The sequence below is a fragment of the Apteryx mantelli genome, chromosome 8 (genome assembly GCF_036417845.1).
Source record: "Apteryx mantelli isolate bAptMan1 chromosome 8, bAptMan1.hap1, whole genome shotgun sequence".
NCBI lineage: Eukaryota > Metazoa > Chordata > Aves > Apterygiformes > Apterygidae > Apteryx > Apteryx mantelli.
In genome coordinates, this window is record NC_089985.1 from 9,986,669 (window position 1) to 10,010,245 (window position 23,577).

The 23,577-nt window shown below is 43.0% G+C and overlaps 1 protein-coding gene and 1 non-coding gene across 3 annotated transcripts in view; both read right to left on the reverse strand.

Moving 5' to 3' along the window:
- Positions 1–1,025: 1,025 nt before the first annotated feature.
- COP1 (COP1 E3 ubiquitin ligase) overlaps positions 1,026–23,577 on the reverse strand; it is a 136,778-nt gene continuing 114,226 nt past the window's right edge. For both annotated transcript variants that reach the window (XM_067300581.1, XM_067300582.1), the window contains exons 19-20: positions 4,367–4,411; positions 1,026–2,143 (exon numbers count right to left, since the gene is read on the reverse strand). In XM_067300581.1, coding sequence (XP_067156682.1) covers positions 2,126–2,143; positions 4,367–4,411 — 63 coding nt within the window. In that variant the 3' untranslated portion in view covers positions 1,026–2,125. The remainder of the gene's footprint in view (positions 2,144–4,366; positions 4,412–23,577) is intronic.
- Positions 21,369–21,495, reverse strand: LOC136992593 (small Cajal body-specific RNA 3). Its single transcript, XR_010884954.1, has one exon. It is a non-coding gene; the product is annotated as a small Cajal body-specific RNA 3 (non-coding RNA).

The window sequence follows — 23,577 nt, forward strand, 5'->3', positions numbered from 1 at the left end:
AGAGCCACCTCCGCATACGGGTGGAGTTGGGGAAGGAGGCCTATACAAAGCTGACAGATCTCAGCAAACAGTCACCGACCAACAAACCCTTTAAAAGGCAGCAAAACGAAAATCAAGCTAGTGTTCAGCAGGACGTGTCAGACAGCTGCCACGAGACAGAAGGAACCAATTTCATTTCCTTCTGCCACAGTAACGCTGGCGGCTCATATGATGGGGACCTGAAGATAGCACCTTGGAGCAGGACACGCATTACCTTCCTCTTTCTTCCTTTGCTCTCACACCCCTACTTGTATGCCAGAAACCACAGAATAAAAACAGAGCACCAAGCAAGTGGCATCCACACAGCTTTTGGAGGTGAAGATCCTTAGCTTTCTCTCCACTGGACACAATCCTCCAGAGGCCAACAGCAATTTCATGGCATCCCACACCCTTTTGAACCAAGAGTCATAGCTGTCCCCTGTGGACACAGGCACAAATGTTAAGTGAGCCAGGACAGGATTCAGTGACCAACTCTGCTGTATGGCTTGATCCCTGCTCCTTTCTTCATCCCCCCCAAGACCACCCTTGTTTTTCTGCCCTGTGACCAAAGGATGCCAAAGATCACACAACCCTTCCAGGAAGATCAGGGTCACAGTCACTTAACATCTGGCTGACAGGAGACACCTTTCTGACACAATCAGTGCAGCTGCTTGGTAGGTAGCCAAAGAACGCAGCAAGTCTCCACGTGAGCAAGGCAAGGCCCGAAGCCACCGCAGGAATCCCAGCCTCAGAGGCACAAGGGAGAAGAGTACTGGAATGAATGAATTCAAAGAGATTCTGCTTGTAAAACACTTCCTACAGGTATCACTGTGTGTAGTGCACCTTTGCCACACGCAGCTAGAAATAGACACTACGCCCACTAATTCCACTTTCAAGCTTAAAAAGTGCTGGCGGCAACGCTGGCAGCTCAGCATGACGGCCATTCATGAAGATCGGCTGCATTTTCTCCCCCCCCCGCTATTCTGCCAACAAAGTAACAACAACTCTTCGCATCATGGTTTATTCCCCCCTCCATATGTACAATTAAGTGTATGCATGACCATTAAAAATAAGGCTACTTATATCATGGCTCTGAAACACATTACAAACCAATTCCATTCCCCCTCTTATTACAACATTCAAAATGCTCGGCTTCCACAGATGATTTGCAGAGAGGGGCAAACGTAATTAGACCACATCGGAGGTTAAGTGGTGCAGGGCTTTGGTAAGTGGATCTAGAAACTTTCTCCTCTAGCTGAGATAGTCAAGCGCAGCCAGATCAGTGGTGTTGAGATCATTATCCCACGACATTTCGGTGAGGTCAGTCCAGGTCCCAGGCAACCGCAGTTCACAACATCTCAACACACTTGTTGGCAGGCAGCAGAGGCCTAGGCTCACGTGGACAAAAGGACAAATTACTCCTCTCCTTAGGAGCAGCCCCTTCAGGTCGAGGCAGATGCATAAGGACAGGAGGAAGGGGAAGCTGCCATTCTCTTCTTGATAACCAGAGGACTTCAGTCTCCAGACATGTCAACCTGGCTGACGCATTTAATGCATCTAAAAAAAAAATCAAAAGAACAACTAAACCATATCATTATACGATCTCAAAGCAAATTGCTTAAACGTCCAGATAAGGCTTAGAGACTTTCTGTTTCCAATAGGAATGGATGGAATAGTCCAGATAAAAGTAACTGGAGACGTGCAACTGAGGACAGCCCTGTGTGGTCCTGCAAGCTCCCTTCCCAAGTAAATCTGTTCCCATATGCAACAAGAGAGAATCTTCCAGCTTCAGCTTGTGGCTCAATAAATTTTATTATTCCTTTTTGTTTTTATTTAAAAGAATTTGTTTTCCTATCATAAAAATTAGACAACCATACCACCACCAGCAGCAGCAAAGTCTGTGGAGTTAATGTTGATGGCAGACAGTTCACTGGTGTTCCCAGTGTCTCAGAATGTCCTAAAAAGTCCATAAATGGAAAAAACCAAACATGATGGTTTTGGGGAGGAACATCAAGGTGGTTTCGGTTTCTTGTCCCACTGAGGATCCCAGATGAACACTGTAGCATATCAGCAGGACCAAGTACCTCATGCCTTGAGAGAAAACCCTTCATACCAGCTCCAGTACCTGATTAATAGGGAAGATGAGACATTTAGAACAGGAATTTATGACATTCATTGTCTCCTACATCAGCATATAGATCATTAGGACAGGGACTGACCCTTCCGTCTCCACCCTTTATTCACCAGCATGCAGCAATGTGATACAAACGTGATAAGCACTTGGCAAGAACCCCGACTTTGATGCCTGCTCACACTGTGATAAATCATGGTATGATGCAAGACTGTCGAGTCACCTCATTTGCACTGATCCCAGTAAACCAGCTATCTGAAATCTTGTAATGGAGATCAAAGATTTGCTCTTCTCAGCCCTTTCTGTTTGTGCTCACTTTCGATTTTCCATGCTAACATAGTGGAGTAGCCTCTGATTGCATGATCTCCCCCACTAGAGACAGCAGAATAAAAATTGCTAGGTGTGGAGTCATCTGCCGAGTAACTTAGAGAGGCCGTATGTGTGTCAGGTGTGGCTTTACCGGGCAGAGCTCTAAGGGGTCTTCGTTCTCAATGACTATTGACAGATATGGCATTTGCCCCCAAATTAGACTGGGTTTGTGCCCACCCGGTAAGAGCAAACCCAGTCCTTTTCCAGGCAGTCAGACCGGTACACCTTCCCCACTGTGTTCTGAGAAATTCAAATGGAAATAGCAGAATTCTAATAACTTTGGCTGTTTACACATTTTTCTCTCCACCTTCTCTCATTAACAACCAAAGTGCATGAGCAAAGCCTCTCCTTTATAATCACTCTACTGTTGCTGCTGGATTCACTGAAAGCTGTCATAAGTTTTTGTGCATTTTGCCCATTTTACTAAGAAGCAAGCGACTGAAGTAGTAAGTAACCAATTCCAACGCCTGCTAAATAAACCACCTAGGAACAAGAGGCTAGAGTATTACACATTGCAATAGCAGAAGTAACCATGCTACTCTATCAGTTAGAAGTGGCCTACAAAGGAGGAAAAAATATCTAGATGCAAATCAAGTACAGACCACTTAGGACTCTCCTCATTTCTGCTTTTTCTGTGATTTTTTTCAGGACTGCTCAGGCTATCAAATTTTGTGCGGTTCCAGAGAACTGCTATCGTCACAGGGACGCAGTGCAGAATCAGGAGGAAGAAGACTTCAATTTCATGAGATTAAGAAACCAGCGCATGACTTTAAAGATGGCAAGTAAAACCCTTTATCAGCAATTACAAAAAAAACTGTCAGAGCTCTGGACTGCAAGCCTGCAGTGTTAACCACCAAAGCTCAAATGCTGTTCAGCACAGATTTGGACCATCTTGGAACTGATGCTCTCTGGAGCACTCAATACCAGCCTGGGTTTGGTTACTTTTTTTGCTTGTGCATCTGTTCAACAGACATACACAAAGGGGGACAAAGTCTTTTGCAAATTATTCTGCGTTTCATGGACAGACATGCATTGCACAGACACTCTGCAAGACTTATTTTTCTCAAAGAGTTCAAAGCCTAGCAAAACACTAGTTTCTTGGTATAATGTGAAGCCTGTTGCCTTCCAAAGAACCTATGTTGGCAACTGTTGTCTGTTAGAGTAGGTCCCTGTGCTAGCAGTAAGCAAAGCAAAGGAGCATCCATGCTCATTTCAAGCATTGCTCTAGTCGGCTGCGCACCAAGAGCTCAGCTTTCAACTCTGCTGCAGCCCGTGCCGGCAGCAGCAGTGAGAGGAGGGTGTTTGGCTAGTGCCAGTGAGTTAACACAGAGCCTCCTCAGCTTTTGCTTCCTGCCACAAAAATCAGTGTGCAAACATGAGTGTGTGTGTGTAGGTGTTCGTGGCAGACAGCACTAATTTAAAACCTTTCAATTCAAATTAGTGCCATGTAGTTGCTTTTAAACCAATGCAGAAATCCAGTGGCTGTTGCGGCAACTAAGACACTGCACCTCTTATCAGTCAAGAAAAATACAACATACATAAGACCAGCACTGGGCCCACGTTTAATCTAAGCAGCCCATAACTGCCCAAGGAGTGGCAGAGGCACGGTGGCTTCTGGACAGCTGCCAGCATATTTTCTACACCTTCCCTCTAATTTGGCTTCATTGCTTTTGTGCTGTCTGCTCGTTCCTCCATGTGCCAGAGGCAAATATATCATTTAAATTACAAACATTCACAGTTGGGATGACCTCCTCTAATGGTTTCTCCTGGCTGTACGGTTTCTGTGACCTTGATCTTTACTAGCAACAGATTTAAGCGTTTAAAGAGAAGATGCATGAAATAACTTACCTTAATTGTACCCTGACTGTTAGCAGCAATCAGCACATTGGACTCCTAAAAAAAAAGAAGAGGTACTATCAGAATTTGCCACTGCTTTTTTTTCTTTCTTTCTTTTTTTCCCTCTGCAGCAGCAGCAATGTGGCTGCTTTTTATCTTAAACATCAGAAGTATATCTAATTTCAAAGGGACTTAACTCTCATTTCCAAGATGTTTTCAAGGCTAAAAGTCCTTATAAAAGTTATATTACCTTAAAGAATTAGAAGCAATAATCTTTAGTGCTTGTATAGAGCTTTAAATCTCAAAAGCAATTTACAAACATGAATTAATCCTTGCAGTCTGTCTGTGAAGTGGGCAAATAATAATAATCATTTTCATCTCTTGGCAGCATATGGCAAAGGTCTCTAGTGCCTTAACTAAACTGACTAATCAACATGACAAAACCTCTCCAGCTCTGAGGCCACACAACCTCTCACGCAGCCAACAGATTTCAGACAAGTAAAATAAAGAGGGGAAAAAAGTAGTTTCATCTTACCCACAGTGAGAAAGCAATAGCAAATACACCAAATTCAGAAGGGAAAGAAACAGAGAGGGCTTTGGCCCTGCTGTTATTCAGATTAGAAAGACAGCATTTATTTACCTCCTATGAATCGATAGAGTTTCCATTAGACATATCCTGCTTCTCTGCAACCAAACGGCCTGCCACACCAGCAGGGCAACCCCCAGGCAAAAACCCAGTGCCAGTCCCAGACAGTGGAGAGGAGATAACCTCCACCCGCCAGACCCTATTCCAGATGTGATTAGCAAGCACAAATGCACTCTCCAAAAAAAAAAAAAAAAAAAAAAAAAAAAAAGCCCTCCCCAAAGTCATTCAGATAGGAGGAGATGAGAGAAAATCCCAAAGGAATGGGAAAGCAGAGGTTGAAGCACGCTTCCCAGAACGGTGTCCCACATCTCTTCTTTCCGAGCCGTGCAGCACCAGTAATTGCAGTATACGTTGCCAAACTGGCTGGCACAAACTGTTTTGTCTAAAGACAGCTGATATCTTTTCTCAGACACATTTTTCAATTTCTCTCGCTTCTGCTATCCATCCTCAGACAAACTTGCCCTAATTATCCCATCACTTTGCACATGCAGTTTTAATAAACTCAGTGACTAGAATACACCCACTTCAAAGGGAGTCGCACACTCGCATTCGGTGCCTGAGTTGAAGGAAGACAGCTAGCCCTGAACTAGCTGAGCACTGGCATTCAGCAGCAGCAGAGGCAGGCCTGTCATTAGCTCAGCACATAACGAGATTAGGTTGAACACTGCCTCACCGTGAGGTTCTGAAGTTTGCAGAACCACCAGCTTTGAAGTAAAGGGAGGAAAATCCTATTCAAAATGAAAAAAATCCACTTATCAGGTAAGAGTAGCCTTTCGGTGAACCACTGGGCTAATTGTTATAAATAGATCTGTTCACCCCCAGTACTATCCACCAGAGAATTAGTTAAGACTCATGATGGTATCTCACCAATGATCCTCCAAGTCAAAGCTCCTGAGAAGAAAATATATCCTCAAAGGAAGCACACACACTCCAATTTCCATTAATTTTGTGGCTAACAGGGTTTAATCTTGTGAACTCCCCAGCTTCTGGCTAACAGGATTAGAATCAAATGCCAAATGCCATTGGGAATGTATACATAAATATGATTTGGGGACTAAAACAGAGACCAGATTGCTCTGGGATGCCTAGCAGGATTTTGGAGGCAAGGGAGAGGCTCAGGTAGCTACCTATGGTGCAGCACAAGAGACTTGAACACCTGAGTACGGGTGATCCAGGGTCTGAATGATTCCTGTTTGCATTGCGAGTGATTGGTAATTCATACTGCTGCTGCAGTCTGCTGGGGTACCACTGTAAATGAACTCTGGTTCAATGAACAGTTTTACCTGCTAAATAAAATAAAAACGCCAGAGGGTAATATACTCTTGCTCTCTTGTTCTTCAGAACCCACTGTTTTTTCAGCAGGGTCTGAGCTAATCACTGCTCTGCTGCTTTCATCCGCAACGCCAAGACACAAACGGGAACAGGCAGCAGCAAAATTAGCACCAAACTTGTCATCGAACAAACAGTGACTTGCTTGTTAAGGCACGCTGGCATTATGCTTGCTTCTATGGGAACACAAGCTAAGTAACTTTTTTTAAAATCCTCTAAAGGAACAATTCTCTTCCTTTTGTGTTGCCTGTAAAAAAGCCAATATATTCAACACATTAAAAAACTAGGCAAGTTGTGAAGTTGCTCAGATAGCACGTAATTGCTAGATTTACAACTCACGACAGCCGTGTGCATGTTGAACCAATCTTTTTGTCAGGACATGTATGAATCAAGTTACCTTGTTTGCCTCCTTCTACAGTTTTAATGTTACTGGGCAGGAGCCATAAACTCTTGCTTTGGACTTTCTTTTGATTTGTACCAAGAGTTTGTTGGCAGAGCATGGCTTCAAGTGAGGTCTCAGGTGTCCTCAGAAGACAACCATATGACAGAATACACATTTCTCCTACAGCACCAATATGTGCATCCATGTACCTCAGGCATGAAAGATATCGTATCACTGTCCACTTTAATTTCATGTTCTGCCTGTATCACTTTATCTGTCTATACAGGGCTAAAAGGTCAAAAGGCTGGTCTTACCCATCGCTCTCAAATTCTCTGTGGGAGCCAAAAACCTCAAAAAGCAGAGGCAGGGAGTTGGGGAATCCACCCTGACTGAGAAGGCCTACTCAGAAGAAATCAATTACTGTGAGCAAGCCTTCCTCTAAGCACGCACCTCAGTTGGATCTTGCTATAGGTGGTTGGCAGCTGCAGCCCTTCTTGACAGTAGGGGCAGAGGGTGCCAGTTGCCTTTGTTAAAAGAAGATCGAAGGAAAGCTCTCCTAAAATGTCACAAGGTCAAGAGACAAGGGTTTACTGTGTGCCAAACAGCAGCATTTTCCTCCATGCAGCTGCTGATGTCAAGTATTACTGCACCCCTGTGGAAAGCCACAGTCTGTGCAACCTGACAAAATGCAGCAACCTCTCCTATAGACATCAAGGCAGATAAGAAATGATAGGTGGAGATGCTGCGTGATGTTCTTAGATCCCCTGTGATGAGATAACATGGCATTTCAACAAACCAGGGACAGCCGTAAAATTGACAGGAGATAGTTTAAGGGTTTTGGTCTTGTCAAGTTAATAGAAAAGAACAAGACTCTGTGGACGTCAGAAGCAGGTATCTTCTTGTCTCTTGGCATTACATACGAATTTAGAAAGATTAATTGACAAGTGTAGATGCAACTCAGGAATCACTTCAGAGATTGACATAGGGTACAGTTCCAGAACAGCTCTGAAATGCTTCAGGGCTGAAAGTCCTTTGCTGAGGCCACTCATGAACAGTCAGTCATCCACCTCAGAGCACACATAGTCTTCTTCCTTGACTGTAGTAGTGACAGCATTATGGGAAGTCTGAAGGACAGTTCCTTGACATTGGGACGGGCTAGGGTTCACCACAAATCTTCGGTATTTTCTAGAGACTGGATGCATATCCAAATGGAGGTAGGCATTATGGAAAATGAAAGGTGTAAATGAGTCCTGAGAGCAAAGAGATGGACCAGGTACAAGCACCTCTGTCCTGAACCTGACACATCCTTATCTCCTGCATTGTGGCACTGTGGCATGTTGGTGAACATGACTTGTTCACCAACAGGAACTTTGGAGCATTTTACCCTTGGGATTTGAAGAGACTTTCACCGATTGCTCCATTAGAGGCAATTTCTGCATCATATTCTTGAGGGGAAAGAAAAACAAAAATCAAACCTGGGACCCTTTTGAGTAGATGAGATACTTGCTGCATTCATCATTCAATGGAATTATTCACCTGATGATAACTGGGTTTTGAAGTACTCTGATTTCTTTCCCTCCAAGATAAGCCGTGGGTTTGGATCGCCCTGGGGAAACAATTTGTATTGGGAAAGAAGGGAGGAGAAAGGAAAGTCTGGCTGACTGCAGGTATTCACACAAAAAGCAGTGAGCATTAAAAGAATCAGAAATGCTCTGGAAGTTTTGTGAAGCTTGAGGAAACTCAGCTGAACAAGCCCTGAAAATTGTCAGAGCTGCTTCACTGTAACAGACAGTAAACGACAGCTGAGGTTGTAGCTCTTCCACCCTTTCTTTGTGCTTTTATACAAGAACACATGGTGGGGGGAAGGCAAAACCAAATCAAAATCAGCCCAGATGGATGGCTATTTAAAACTGCAATCAGGGCACACGCATGTCCTTAGAGGGACACACTGATACATGAACAGACTTGACTCTGCAAGGTAACTGAAAGTTCCAGAGAGACCCGTTAGCTCAGCTGCAAACCGACGCTCTGCGTAACCGTGGGGCTCACCTCTCTTTAGTAATAAGGAGATGAGCAAGTGAACTTGACAACCCATCTTGCCAGAAGGGTTCATTTAAAAAAAAACAAAAAAAACAAAAACAAAAACAAAAACAAAACAAAACAAAAAAAACAAAAAACACACACAGGCAAATATTTTGTCTTCCCTTTTTAAACACAAAATAGAGAGCTTGTCCCAAAGGGGCTCAAAATAAAAAGGATGAACACAAATCACTCGTACTTGTCTTGAGATCATTCCTCCTTTGTTATCACAAAAGTATCAATCCTTTTAAAGTTAAATTTAAGTTCTCACTCTCAGGTGCAAGCCTGCCTGAGGAAAGAACTGGAGAATTGTCTACACAACAGAAGTCTTGATGCAGATTTTTACACATCTCAGTCACTCTAATGAGAGTGAAACTGCAAATTAGAGCATTTATGTGCATGCATAACATACACTTTTATAGCTTGGAAACGTGGCAGTCCCGTGAAATCGAGTCTTACCAGGAACAAAGGCAAAGTACCCGAATGAGTGGAAAACGCACTGGAAATCAAACAACCAACGCTCTTTGAGCATGTAAGCTAACGCGTCCAAGAGAGAAGCCACAGAAGATGCACAATGTTTCTCCTCAGTGCTGTCAGCCTGACAACACTAAACTTTAGCAAACTCAAGGCTTATCCAGCCATGTTTTCCGCAGGTCCCACACTGAGGACCAAGGAAAGCTTAGCTCAAGAACTAGTGATGCAATGTGTTCTCATTTCCTGCTTTTGCACTCTCCCCTACCTTCTACAAATGCTGGCAATAACACAGGGGCTGAAGAAATGGATTATTTGGGGGATAATCAGAGTGCCGGTGGTGGGGCAGGATGGACTTCTTCAAATTATATGTGCACGTGTTGTTCACATAATGGACTGCAAATCTTGCTTGAGACTTTCACTGTATTATAAATAATTACAGGCCATGCAGTTTGTGCCTCATTGTTACCCCCATTTTACTGCACGAATAAAGCATATTTTCCTCAAAATTATAGCACAGTAAGTCATCGAATTATGCATGAGTTTTCCGGATTTTCAACTACTTTTTTTTCCCTATAGATTTACAGTTAGAATTCCTCAAGATCTTCTTTTAAATTAACAACTTCTCACCTTCCCTCCCCAGCAGACACTTTTGCTAACAAAATGGCTGGTTCGTCAGCAATTCTCTTTCAAGCAGCGGACTCATTGCCAACTGACTGAACATTTATTCAAAGGAGCTAGATGCTAACTAAGCAAAGTTGTTAATAGAATGGGAAGAGCATAATGGGTGAGACAACTTTTACTCAAATAGCCATTGTTTTATATTTTTTATAGGCAGAATAAAATTATGTTGTTGAACTAAATCTACTGATGCTGTTTACATAGAAAGCCATTTAAATCCTTTAACAGTAAAGCTACTAATTCCTTACTAAAGATGGCTACTATTACTCAACTGCTTGCTTTTGGGACTACAGACCACCTTCAAGACAAATTTCGCTGAAGCTTTTGCCACTGACACCAGGCGCAAAGCCTTTTCGTACATCAAGATGTGTGAAAATGGTTCCACAAGAGAACGCTGATGCTTGATTACTCTTCGTCTTGTAATTAGCAGAGTATAATGACTTCTCACTCTAAATCCCCGAGATTCGGTTATTTTCTTGTGGTATGACTCAAGTCAGCTTTTGTTTTTTGAAAGGAAGTTACAGATTCTAACCTATGAAGCAAGATGAACCTCCAGTGTACACCATCACGAGGTTTTAAAAGCCAGATGACTACATTAGATCTCCTCCCAGCAGAATAATATGTTGCACATAGAATTTTCTCTTCTTTCTTCCACTGTTATGATGCAAGCGTTAGTAATGACTATGTGCACGGTGGAATGGATAAAAAGTGGCGCACAAGCTGTTATCTCTGTGTTCTGGAATTTACATTATATGCCATCGTACCCACCTAACATTAATCCCTTTTGACCAATTTTAATGGAATATTATCCATACTGTGAGCATCAGGTTCAAGCAGAAATTACTTCTTTAAACTGCAGCAGTTCTTAAAGGAAACAGGTTTTACATACAAAAGATGTCATACCAAGATACTTCGGTAGAAGAGAAACTCAGCTCTTTAGGCTTTAAACCTGGAACAGAACAAACATGTCTAAATCATGTTTTTTAATCCTCAAACTGCATTTTTATCTCGTTCCGAAGGTAATTCCTTTGTACGCATAGAGCTCAAGCCTCCATAGGATTATCCGGGGGAAAAAAATATGCAACAACTCAATAAATCTAAAAATGCCTCATTGCTTCTTTCTAGCTCCAGCCGCAAATACAAAATCTTTAGTTTTTAAGTTTATAAATGCTACACAATTATAGCTGCACAGCACAATAAAGATATTCTGTTAACACATTAACCTACAGGTTTACAGGTAGTGACACTTTCAGATTGCTTTATGCAGAAAGAGTTGCCCACAATCATATGCACATGTGCATGGTTTCTTCTCACATAGGAATTCACGAACACTAAATAGTATCCTATAGAGGGAGGGGAAAAAGCTTTCAAACAAATTAGCACTTTCATCATCCTACATTGTGCAGAGTTTGCAGCTTCTACAAGAGATGAAGTGATCCCCACTAGGAAAAATGCATAGGTAGAAATTCAACATCTTGTTTAATCCCTACCCTCATTTTTCTACAATTTTATACTTTAACCTCTTTACTACAGAGACTTTTAAATTAAGTTTTCCAACACTTCCACATCTTTTTTTTTTAAATTCTGTGTATCAAGAGCCACAGTTTATAACCCTCTTTCTTGCTTCAGTAAAGCCTCCCTGAAGCAGCAGTCTTCTCATTTTTGGATTTTACACTTAATGTATTTTTCTACTTCTATTCAGACCAAACTCGGCACAAGAAGATAGTATATGACTGGAAGCTTATTTGCTGTCATATATACCATGGTCTCTGCATTCACAGCGCATGGGTGCACAGAAGAGAACATTCAAAGGCTTGCTCCAATGACACACTCAAATAAGTAGTAAGCCACCTCTCAGCCAAGTGAGAAATCACTTTTTCTTAGCCTGACCTTTCTTTTCAGCCTGTAGCTCTGAAGAAAACAAGATCAACAAGGCAACTGAAGACTAGCCTAGAAGAAAACCACAAGCACGTGCATGCATGGAGCTGCACACAGATAGCTACTGATTTGCTCATTTTTATGCTCTCTTCTGCATTCAAGATGGAAACTGAGGCCCACAAAATTGATTGGAAGAGCGCAGAGAAAGCTGTGGAAAGGCAAGAGAAAGAGCCATGAAAGGCCTTCCTAGGAACTGCTGATATATTACCAGCAACCATCTCTGTAATTTAGTCATTCTGGAACAAAACTGTTTTTGATAAGCGTCTAATTTATTTAGAATTTGAGATTAGAATAACTTGTCAGAGGCTTATTATTCTACATCTACCACAAACCAGACTACACAGCTTTAACAGCTGTTGCACGTTCCCCATCAGGCAAGGTAGAGAGACATATGTTAAAACCAAATTATGTTGCCATTAACATAAAAACACACACGCACGCATATACATACACACACCCCCCAAGGACAAGTTCTCTCCTTCTCTGTATGTGGGAATCCTGAGCTCCATGGCCCATCTATCTATGACAAGGTCTTTAAACGCGCTTGTTTCTACAGTCATATATCCTGGGACTTCAGACATTCCCCATAAACAATGAGCTCAAGGCCTTGAGCAAAGTGTCAGCAGTATATAAATATAGCTTGCAATAAGGCTACAAAAAATGTATACATAAACATGCAACACATTAGCATCAATATTGCAAAACCACAGGAAATGGTTAGGCATTATTTCAGTGAAAACAGCTTTTAGCATCTATTCTCCTAATACTTAAACCCCCTAAACATTCATTTGGCAATTCCAGATAATGCGACGCAGTACTTAGCTTGACAACCGCACGGTCCAAGAACTGCATTCTTACTGCCGTTACATTTTTCTCCCTTCCTCCCTCCTCCCGCTTCTCCCGTTTGTTGCGCTCAGTCATTACACCACGCTGCAGGTGACGAATTTAATCTCTCCCTCGCCAAGGTCATGCCTCCCTGCCCATCAGTGCTGTAACATGGCAAAATGAAGCCACGGGGTGCTATCATTACTATTACTATCACTGTTCCACAGGCTTCCCTCCCAAATGCTCACTCCATCAGAAACTAGGTGTGCGATCTGAAGAAAATGCCACCAAGTCTGCATAAGAGTGCTAAGAAATCTGACCTAAATCTGATTAATAAGATCGCAGGACACACAGAGGTTAACTCTAAAGCCACCCGAGTGTGCTGTCAACCGAACAGGTATATTTAGATTTTGATTTTGTGCTGATCAACTGCAAACCATCAGGGATCAGAAGCTGTAAACAGAAATCAACAGAATGTGAAAAGCCTTCTCAAACCAAACTACCTCGAACTAGACAGTCCGCCCACCCTACAAGCACAGCCTACCACAAGTACGGCACAGCCAGGTCCTGAAGCACAGCAAGGACCACCACTCTGAACTGCTGCAGAGGCTGGGGCTGGCGAGTCAGAAAGAACGAATGCTGGTGGAAGACTTCCGAGATACTAAAAGACATCCATTACTGTGCTTCCGGCTCCTTGGTCCCCTTCAGTCTGCAGCACTCTCCTTACCTAGTGTGAAAGGCAAGCTCCAATTTGTTTAAGCCCTCCTTCATGTTTGGGTAGTTTTCTGTCCCTTTCCTTCACACTCCTGAAGGGTTTCTCCATCCCTCTCACCTCTTTTCTTTTTCCTTCTCCTTTTAGCCAACTCAATGCTTTCTCCTCCAGCCAAACTATATTCTCAACACTCATTTACCATCCTCAGTTGCCGAGTTCTCGGCAACTTGCGTCAGCAATTCCCTAGTTTGTGCAAGACCAGCCTCAGCTTTCCCAGTCTGTCTGTCCCATGTCCTCTGGGCTTTCTATTTTTATGAGATCCTTATCCTTTGTATGGGATCTCTCATTCTAGCCCTACTTTTGGCACCCTGTTCTTGGGTTTCAACTGCCTGTCCTACAGCACCATGTACACCTTCCCATCTCCCTTCTCTCCCCACTTGTGAATCCAACTTTTAAAATTCTGCTTACAGAAGTTTCCCTTTCTTTCTTTCCTACCACCCACATTTCCCTTTTGCCTCTAGCATGCTATCACCAGTGCTAGCACCCGCATCTTGCTTGGGTTTAGAAAAGGAATGGATAACGGTTAAACCTCCTCCCTAGTCCCAGTAATCCCATCATTTGACCAACCATATCTACCCTCGCATGCTGCCTTATTAGCTCTCTTTACTTCTAGGTACCTGAGCTCATTAATGCACTAGGATGACATATCTTCTCTTCTGGTTCTAACCCTTCCTTTGCTGTCAGCTGTGGCTCATTCCCACATCCATCTCCGAAACATTTGCCTGAATACAGGGAGAAGGGGACAAAAGCAGAGATTGGGTTGCCACAAAGAGCGAACAAAACCCCACAGCCTCTTGGTTAGAGGCTGCAAATCCATGCTATTTAGTGGAAAACAACCACTGCTGAACCAGGAGCTTTCAGCAGGTGGTGGTGGTCCATGTCAGCAGCCTGGCAGACACACCCACACCCATAGATATCCTTTCTTTCATGCTTTCTCCTGATTACACAAAGCTAGCACCGTGTGTCACCTGCTGTGCCTAACTGGAGCACACTCCCCCAAATGCTGGCAAATGGTTTCTACTCCGGTCTAACAGGGATCACTGCTAGATGGCACAAAGCTCGTTCTCAGGTGCTCTAGGAAATTCAGCGTGCTGTTGATACTGCCAGTGGTTTCCCTGGACCAGGCACTGGAGTTTGGGTCCTGGTATTAAATCAGGCCCCACATACAGACACTAAGAAATAAGTCATTAGCTGGTCAGTCTCCTGCTTCTCTTCCTCTCCCAGTGTTATTAGATTCAACCTCAAATAGGTGAATGATATAGGCTTAAAAACGACCTAACAACCTTGATATTAATATTTTAAATTATTAAAACTTAATTCTATAATGCCAATAAGTCATTTATATGTGCACATTTAATTAACAATCCAATCAGTAAAAACAACTTAGCATTTACATAGCACATTTTTATCAGCGGAACCAAAGACACATTACAACATTAATTGTCACAAACGTCCCAGTGAGATAGCTAAGTATTATCCTACTTTGCCATTTGGGGAAACCGAGGCAGCGCATTCAGTGGATTTGCCCAAGGTTAATCCAGATGTTTACAATAAAGAGCCAAAGACAAAAAGCAGGGAGAAATACTGCTGAGATTTAATTCTCCTAATAAACATTCTGTTTCTGAACAGCAGTATTTGCTTATTTGTTAATGAGAAATCCATTCCAGTCGCATTCTTCTCCCACACAGACTAAGGGTACAAACTGCTATCAAGCATGCTGAAAATCCACCCTAAATCACAACAGCCTGCCAGGTGAGGCTGAACGCAGTGGGTCCGACATGCCATCAAGCCAGGGGTTTTGAAGAACACTTAATGGTTCTTCTCACCCCACAACTCACACCTATGCACACACTGAAGCTCATGGGAAGTGGGACGCTTACCTAGCAGTCCTAGACCAAGACCTAGACCAGCGTCTGAAATCTTCCAAGCTCTCCAATTACTGCTACAATCCTTGCGGAGTTTTCCACTAGAGCCTCATGCCAGGGAGCATGGGAGAAGGACAAGGGATTCCTGCTCCGTACTCTCTCTCTGCTCACAACATGCTAAGTAGCTACGCATCTTGGTAAATAACAGGAGTCCCAATACACTCATTCCTTCACAAGCCCATGGTTTAACCAGCGTTTCAGGTCACGCTGAGCCCATGCCACCCTCTCCCCTTTCTCTCACATGCAGGAGATGACTGCCACAGCACACACGCAACAGTGGCAGCTCTGCTTGAGCAAGTGCTCCTCTGTGCCATCAATCTAAACAGGTCAAGATCCTGCAGTGTCGCTTGCTTCCTCCCATTTAGTACAGAAAAACACTGTTTCATGGGAGTCGGGCTATAGCTGAGAGTCAAACCCCAAAATATCAAGCCCAAAACGTCCGCAGGGCTGATATTTTTGATCGTGTCTGGCAGCCATCTAGTATTCAGTCCACTAGCCTATCCAGGTCAGATCCAGCTCTGTGCTTCCCCAAGATAATGATTTATGTTCTGTAGTCTATGCGATTACATGCTGTTGAAATGCTTTAGGTTTACTGATTATCATATGGTGAAACATTTTAGATCCAGATGATGCCTGCTGTCAGCCCCCTTAATCCAAATGTTGGCCTCTCAGCAAAACTGGCTCTATTTGCAGAAGTTCTCACTGAAACCAAGAGAAACTCATATCCTCAGCATCTTTGACAGCTGGATCTCTAAGATTAAGGGACCTAAGTACCCAGGGGAAGTCTGCCTCTTGATGGTAGGAGGCAGAGCCTTCCTTCTCTGAGCAGTACGGCCCATGAAATCTTGCTGACTTGGGAGTAACCACACAGTTACACCACTGTCCCAGCACAGCTTTCAGTCTGAGACAGGGTTTGCAGAATACTATTTAAAGATGAAAGAACACAGAATTCACCTGCCTAGTTAAAGCCTAAAGGAGGAGAGAGACAGAGTGCAAGGCTTGACTAACATTACAGTACTAAAGCTGTCATAGGCAAGAGACAGGGTGGATGCAGCCCAGATCTAACCACGGGGGAAAAGGTCTTGCAGCTGTGTAACTGGTGGAAACGTGTGCTGGCCAATGCCAATGGGGACAGACTTGAAAGAGAGAAATGTTACCAAAGCCCTGACATGACACCCTCCCTGCAAAGCAAAAGTAGAAGTACAATTAATGCCTTACAACCCCAGACTGTGGCAATCAATACAAGAGAACGGGTTAATCATAAAAGATGTCAGGAATGACTAAGGGAGCCAAGACGAGCCAGGCTGACTGGGTCAGTGAGAGTGGAACACTTTGGCAGAAACTCATGAAATGACTGATGGACTGAGGAAATCAATTTATTTAAAACTGATAACAGATTCATACTCTGCTACTGTTCATTTTATATGGTTTGGCTGTCAAGTCTTTGGGGCAATAGGCTGTCACTTGCTATATGTCTGGACAATACCTAGCAAATTGGATCTCATGCTGATTGTAGCTTCTCTGCACTGTCCTAATAGAAATCACCAGCATAAGACTGTTCTGACACAGAAACGCTAAAGGGCTCAAGTAAGGTCACAAAGGCAACCTTAATTCTGACATTTAATTTACCTGCTTTAACCGTAACTGTAATAATGCCCCTTGAACACAGCCATCCATTTTCCAAGTGCAATCCCACCACCAAACCAAAACCAAACCAAACCCTGACAGTACAGTGACAACACGGGAACCTTGACAGCATGGTATCTGCCACTTCAAGCGGCAATGCAGCCAGCTGCAGCGGTGGGCTGTCAGCCCCGTGCTTGGGGCAGTATCAGACAGAGACAGGATATTTGGCCAGAAATTTTCACAAGCTTCCTGCTGACCAGAGAATGTAATCCATGATATCCAAACCTAGCTGTGTGAAGGTCTAGAGAGGAACACAATTCAGACTTTTTGCCAGTCCTCTGACTCTCCCTCCACAGTAAACCAGCTTTGAAGATTCCGGACATATGTTAAAATCCCAACCGTTTCATTAATGAGTCTTGGAATAGACGTTCCACAGGGATTCAAGTGCCCAGATATATGCGAAACACATTAACTGTTCTGAATGTTTTGCTCACGCCAGCTGGAAAATAAATATGACTGTTTCACTGCATCTGAAAGCCTTCTAATTGTGCTTCTGGATGGGCCAGAAGTCTGACAGCCATGAAAATCAAAGTCTTGATTTCTCTTTAAGCCAGAAATAATATTTTTAACAGCAACTGGAACAGAAGACATGTGTCTAAGTGTCAGCATGGTGGATACAGTCTATGGGGGAAAATGACAGCATGCTCGGTATACTCCAACTAAGGCTGGCACATGGGCAAGGCGGAAGGTTTTTGCATCTGTGTTGCAAGCTGAACTACAGCAAGGGCTGGGGAACAAGGGCAAGGCCAGCACAACGGGAAAGCAAAAATATCTGATCCCTGTACTCTGCTTCTACCCAGTGAAGAGGACCACACTTAGTGGTGGAAAGAATAAAAGAAACAGGGGAAGGGTACCTGCCTGGCAGATGGCCCAGGTCTTAGCTGTCTAAGCCATTACAGATTAAACAAACAAACAAAAAAAAACAAAAAAAAAACCCAACCAACCAAACACAGGAGAAAATACACAATTAAGTTGTGGCTCTGAACACACAAAGTGTTTTCGCATGGTTTTCAGCAGACTGGAAAGAGATGTGGGGGTGTATCAGGAAAGCTAGGAGAGATTTCAGTGGAAAGGCACAAGGTCAAGGACCTATAAAATGATTTAGAACCTGAAGGGTTTTTGTGTGCTGCAGAGGTGAGATCACCAGGACCCGGTGAGAGAAAAGGGGCAAAGCATTTCCAGCAGAGGTGGAGGGAGGAAGATCAAGGCACAAATATTATTAATGCTAGCAAGCATATAAACTTCATGAAATTATAGCTATACTAATGCTATTTATACCATACACCCATTCGGGAAAGAGGAATTCGATTTGAAGAATGAAAGTTTAATTATGGTAAAACAACAGTTTCCATTAATCTTGGAATAATTCACAGCTGGCTCTCCTTCAACATTCAATTCAACTAATGTTTTAAACAGGATCAAGTGCAGCACTATGTACCTGAAGCCTCCTGCAATGCAGTGCAAACTTTACCATACCATGTGGCCTTCTCTAGTCTCTAGAAATAAGCAGCTTTCATTTCTCAAAAATACAGTTTCAGAATTCACCAAGTGGCACAGTAAGCAGTTATATATTTTCACTGGTCAGGGCATCCTATGAACACGCAGAAAATTTATGTAGGAGAAGACGTGTCAATAAATTTGAGATTGACAATGAAAAATGGTTAGAACCTACACATGCAGACAGCAGGTTTTGATGATATCCAACTGTGTTTAATATCACAAGCGCAATTTTATTCTAAGTAACAATAATAAAAAAAAGCAGTTTTACTTAACAGATCTCCTCCCTGTATATATTCAAGTCATGGTTATTTCTGTTAAAAAAGGGTCACTGTCTTCTATTCCTGTGCTACAGGGTGAGCACCGATAAAGATGGGTCAGCTAAGCTGGTTGTCCTCCCCAGACAACAGAACCACCTATCTCCCTGTTCACCCAAGGAAGCCGACAGTCAAGAACAGGGCTAGAGTCACACTGACTCACGGCCAGTGTCGTGTCCGTAAAGCCTTATTATTGATGAACACATGCAAAAGGGAGCGGAACCGGACTGGGCCATGTTTGCAAAACGTTCAGGACAAGAGATATCTTTCATTTGTAAATTGTCAAGGATTCCAAGACCTTTCTCAGAAGATACGTTGAAGGCCAAATTAAGGCCACACTGCACAATATCAGTGCCATTTATCAAATCATATCACTAGTACTGAAAGTACAATGAATTGAACTTTAATAAGAAGTAAAGGTCTGTTTGTACATAAAAGGAGAAGAACTTCATTAAACAAAGCCATATAGATTAGAGATGACACATAATAGGTTGCTCCTCTGATATCCTACTGATGCTTTCGCTATCATATTTATTTGAGGGGAGAAGAGGCTGGGAAGAGAAGATGGCTATACCTCTGGTGTTAGGAATGAGGAGAACATAGCTTTAGTGCAATGAGTGCAAAGCATGACACCTTCCAGTTAGTTCTGCAGAATGAACCCTTCAAAGATTATAGTGAACTTTGCACCATCTGAAGGATTCAGTTGGGCTCCTCTGCTTGCTTCCCTGATCCCATGCATCTAAAACATCCCAGAATCCAGAAGGACAAGGAAAACAAGCAACAGAAATGCACCTGAGAAATCAGAAATTGCTGGATAACTCAACTGTTAAAAAAATATGTTAAAAACAGAGGATGGAAAAAAAAAACCAAAAAAAATACACCACACAAACCACTGAGGACAGAGATTAAAGTCAGAAGAAAAACGTAGGATGTTTTTGGACAAGTTCATCGATCGCGACAGGAAAAAAGACCAGACAAACCAGAGACACAGTTCTTTCAACCAGAGAGAAATTGCCTATGCTTTCATTCACCTTTCACTTTCTTTCCTCAGCTACTCATTCACCTTTCTGCAACTTACCTCCCCTTGAGGAATACCAGGAGGTAGCCCTTGAATTCTAATTGCATTTGCTATTATACTAATCACAGGATACAAATGAGCAAAATTAGTGGGACTCGCATACCAGGCATTCTCCACAACAGTGGATGAAAAGTCATCTGAAGCTCTGCATGGGCTTTTTGGTTTATGGCCGTTAAATAATTCAGAGAGGAGTTGTCAAGCTGAATCTGCAAAACCCCCTGGACTTTGTAAATAATAGGCAGTCAGTCTAATAGCATAAGTACAAAGACAAAATAGGAAACGTTACAGGCTCATATGTTTGCATAGGAGGGGTCAAGGACTAGAAGGACGAGGGCTGTCAGCACTGAAGTCATAAAAACCAGACAGTTTTTGTGAGCAAAGCATGCAACAGGTGAAATACAGATGCACCAGAAGAACGGCAAGAGAAACCTGCCAGTTCAGTCACGCTATAAACAAACACTGCTAGCAACTTCATGTGTAATATAATGTAATTCTTTAAAAACGAAAACCCCGAATGCAAATGGAGACTGCCACTTCCTTAATCAGCTGCTAAAGGCACAACTTCTCATCTATGTGGCTGCAGCCACTTCTTCCAAATCTGTCTCACTTCTGCAAAACAGTGACAGGAATCAGGCAGTAGGCCAGCACTTAATAATCATCCCAGGCGTCAGAGCGCACAATTTTTAATCCTACCCACTTTCCCTTTTAGTATATATGGACTTGTCCAGCAGACAAACATGGTAAGATCTGTTGAGGATTTAGCAGACCCTGTCTGGGGAGAGGGGAAGAGTCTGGACCAGGAGGCTGTGGCACTTGAAGTACTGGAAGTACCAGCTCATTTAGATGGATGGTGATGTCCATCTGAATAGTGGTATCCAGGCCCACCAGGAGAGTACAGCTGGTGGCTCCTGGCATCCCAGGGAACTCTCACACTCCAGGATGTCTTTTTTTTTTTTTTTAAAAATGACTCTGGCACATGAACTGCTTTGTTGGGGTTTGCACAGTAATTTTCAATAGCTGTAAACTGTTACTGGTTCTTGAAACAGCCAAAAAACTGAGAGGGAAGGGGAACCTCAGGACATGCAGCCCTGCTCCACCTGTGTACGCTTCTCCAACACAAATTTAGTGACATCTACATCCAGTTTGCTAAACCTAATGAGGTTAAAGAAAAAAAAAGGCACTTTTATATGAAGCCCAATAGATATGATTATAGTCTTGTTTTAAAATACAGAGCCAGATTAACTATAGGCAATTACACTTAGCTCTGGAAATTACAGTCCAAAACTTGCCTAACTGGCCTTCGCCACATGGCAGGACCATTAGAGCTGGGTTGCAGAGCTCTCTGCTGAGGCAGCGGCAGGAGCCGTCTCGACACAGAGCAGCATACACATGTATGGAGGGGAACGATCTACTTTAGCTGGCTCTCCTAAAGCAGACAGAGACCTCCACTTTACTCTAGGAAGACTGCAACAGTGGACAAAACGCACCTCATTTGCCCACACAACTGGTCCCAATTGGTCCCAACAGCTTCCAGTTCAAAAGTTTCATGATTAAAAAAGCCTTTTGTTTCGCGGTCTTTTTATCCCAGGCTTCTGACTGCATCAAATTGTAAATGAAACATGATCTCACTGTACAAATAAGCTCAGGGAAAGGATTCAAACAACAAAAAAACAACAATAAGCGTGCAAGTTTAACTCCAAAGGTCAAAATCTTTCTAGCCACAACAGAGAGGCTGCATGGGACATGCACACATGCATAACAGCATTAAACAAGGCACCTAAGGCTCCTTTATCATTCACCTGAGGAACAGCTCATTTGGGATTAAAAGAGCTGATGACTGCTAGCTAGCAGTAGCTCCAGGAACTGCACAGTCTTTAACAGGCCTCCAAATTTCCTGGCCTCGACTTGGCTCCTAACTGCAGGGAACAGCATGACAATAGTGTGCTGAGTGCCAGTGTCCTTCCAGCAAGGCCATTAAACAAGAAGCTGCTGTTTTGAACATGGTGCATGCATCTGGAGCGAGTCCTTCCAGCTGCCCAGCGTTACTGATCACAGACCGCTTTCAGGCAAGAATCCTGGAGTGAATTGGTAGAGTATCAAGCTCATGCATTAGCCTGGAAATGCTGGAATTGCGTGATTCCCCCGTCCCAACACACACACTTTCCCCTTGGCTCTCCAAAATGCAAAACACAGATGAAAAAGCGATTATGTTGTTCTAGGCTATAACTGGAGATTCAGAATAATCTGAATGCTTGACATGCTTTCCTGCTGAAAAACGGGAGATTAAAAAGGTATCAATGCTTAGAAGTATGTTTTTGTATGTTAGCTTCACTGCACCTGAAGTACAGAGTAGGGCCTGGAGGCAGCACGGAAGAGCAGATGAATACCCTGACTGCTATTCAGCTCTGCCCTCCAGTGCCTGCTGCTACGCAAGTCCCAAAGCTCTCCTGAACACAGTGCCCATTACATGATCGTCAAAGCGCTTGCATAGCTGGAGCCTAAATTTGTTCTCACTTGTTATTCTTTTGCCAGATTCTGAACCTGGGTTCCAAAGGTAAAAACACAACCGCATTAAGGCACTTGGATTTTCTGTCCCAGCAAACCCACAAACCCAGCAGGGACTCGGGAATGGCAGACCTTTAAGCTTTACAGGTAGGGGGATGCTTCCGTCTGTTGCATGCCAAAATAATTTCTGCCTGCCTACTACAATACACAGGTTTGACCTATTCCAATAAACAGAAAAAATTCACTTTCTAATGAGCCAGTGAAGGAGAAAGTGTGCTTCTACATATGGTGCATATCACAATCAGCTCTTACACACTCACAATTTCTTAACGTTACAAGACAAAAAAGGATTTCAATAAAGTGAGATTTGGGTAATGTCTTACATCACTGTTTGAGGACAATTCAATCATCTTTGTTCTGGATCAAGTCTTGCTCCCGATTAATCTTGACAGAGAGCAATGAATAGGAAATCCAGGTCCCAGGAACTGGGAAGATTTTATCTTTAAACTCAATTCACAAGCAAAATCATCTCTCACAATGGATAATTTTTCTACGCTTGGAGTTATTTTCACACAGTGAGTATAAAAAAAATTCTCTAGATATCTCAAATTGAAATGACTGTTTTAAACACTCACTGTCATTTTGAATACATGCAAAGATTAGCAATAATATATTAAAAAAGAGTTCAGCAATAAAGAAATCCATTAAGCTACCAACAACACTAATAGCAAAAAGGAAGTTTAAAAAGATTCAAGCACATAACGAGAGAAAGCATGTTGTTTTCATGCTGGAATTGTATGAGCGAACAAAAAGCCTTGAGCTGAGACAGCACCTCTGATTTTATACCTCTTGGTTACATAAATATTGGAATGAACACCTGAAGCTCCGCTGATGAGGGTGAGGAAAGACAACAAACACTTCCTGCATTTCATTATTTAGCTAATCTGCCTCACCCTCCCTGGGCTACTACCCTTCCAACATTCTGGGTAGATGCTGCTGTTGACTTATTGCTCAACAGACATCGTGGTGACCTGAGCCAGGGCGACGGCAATTGCCTAGTGCTTCCCTCTCAGGCTGCCGACTCCTCAAACA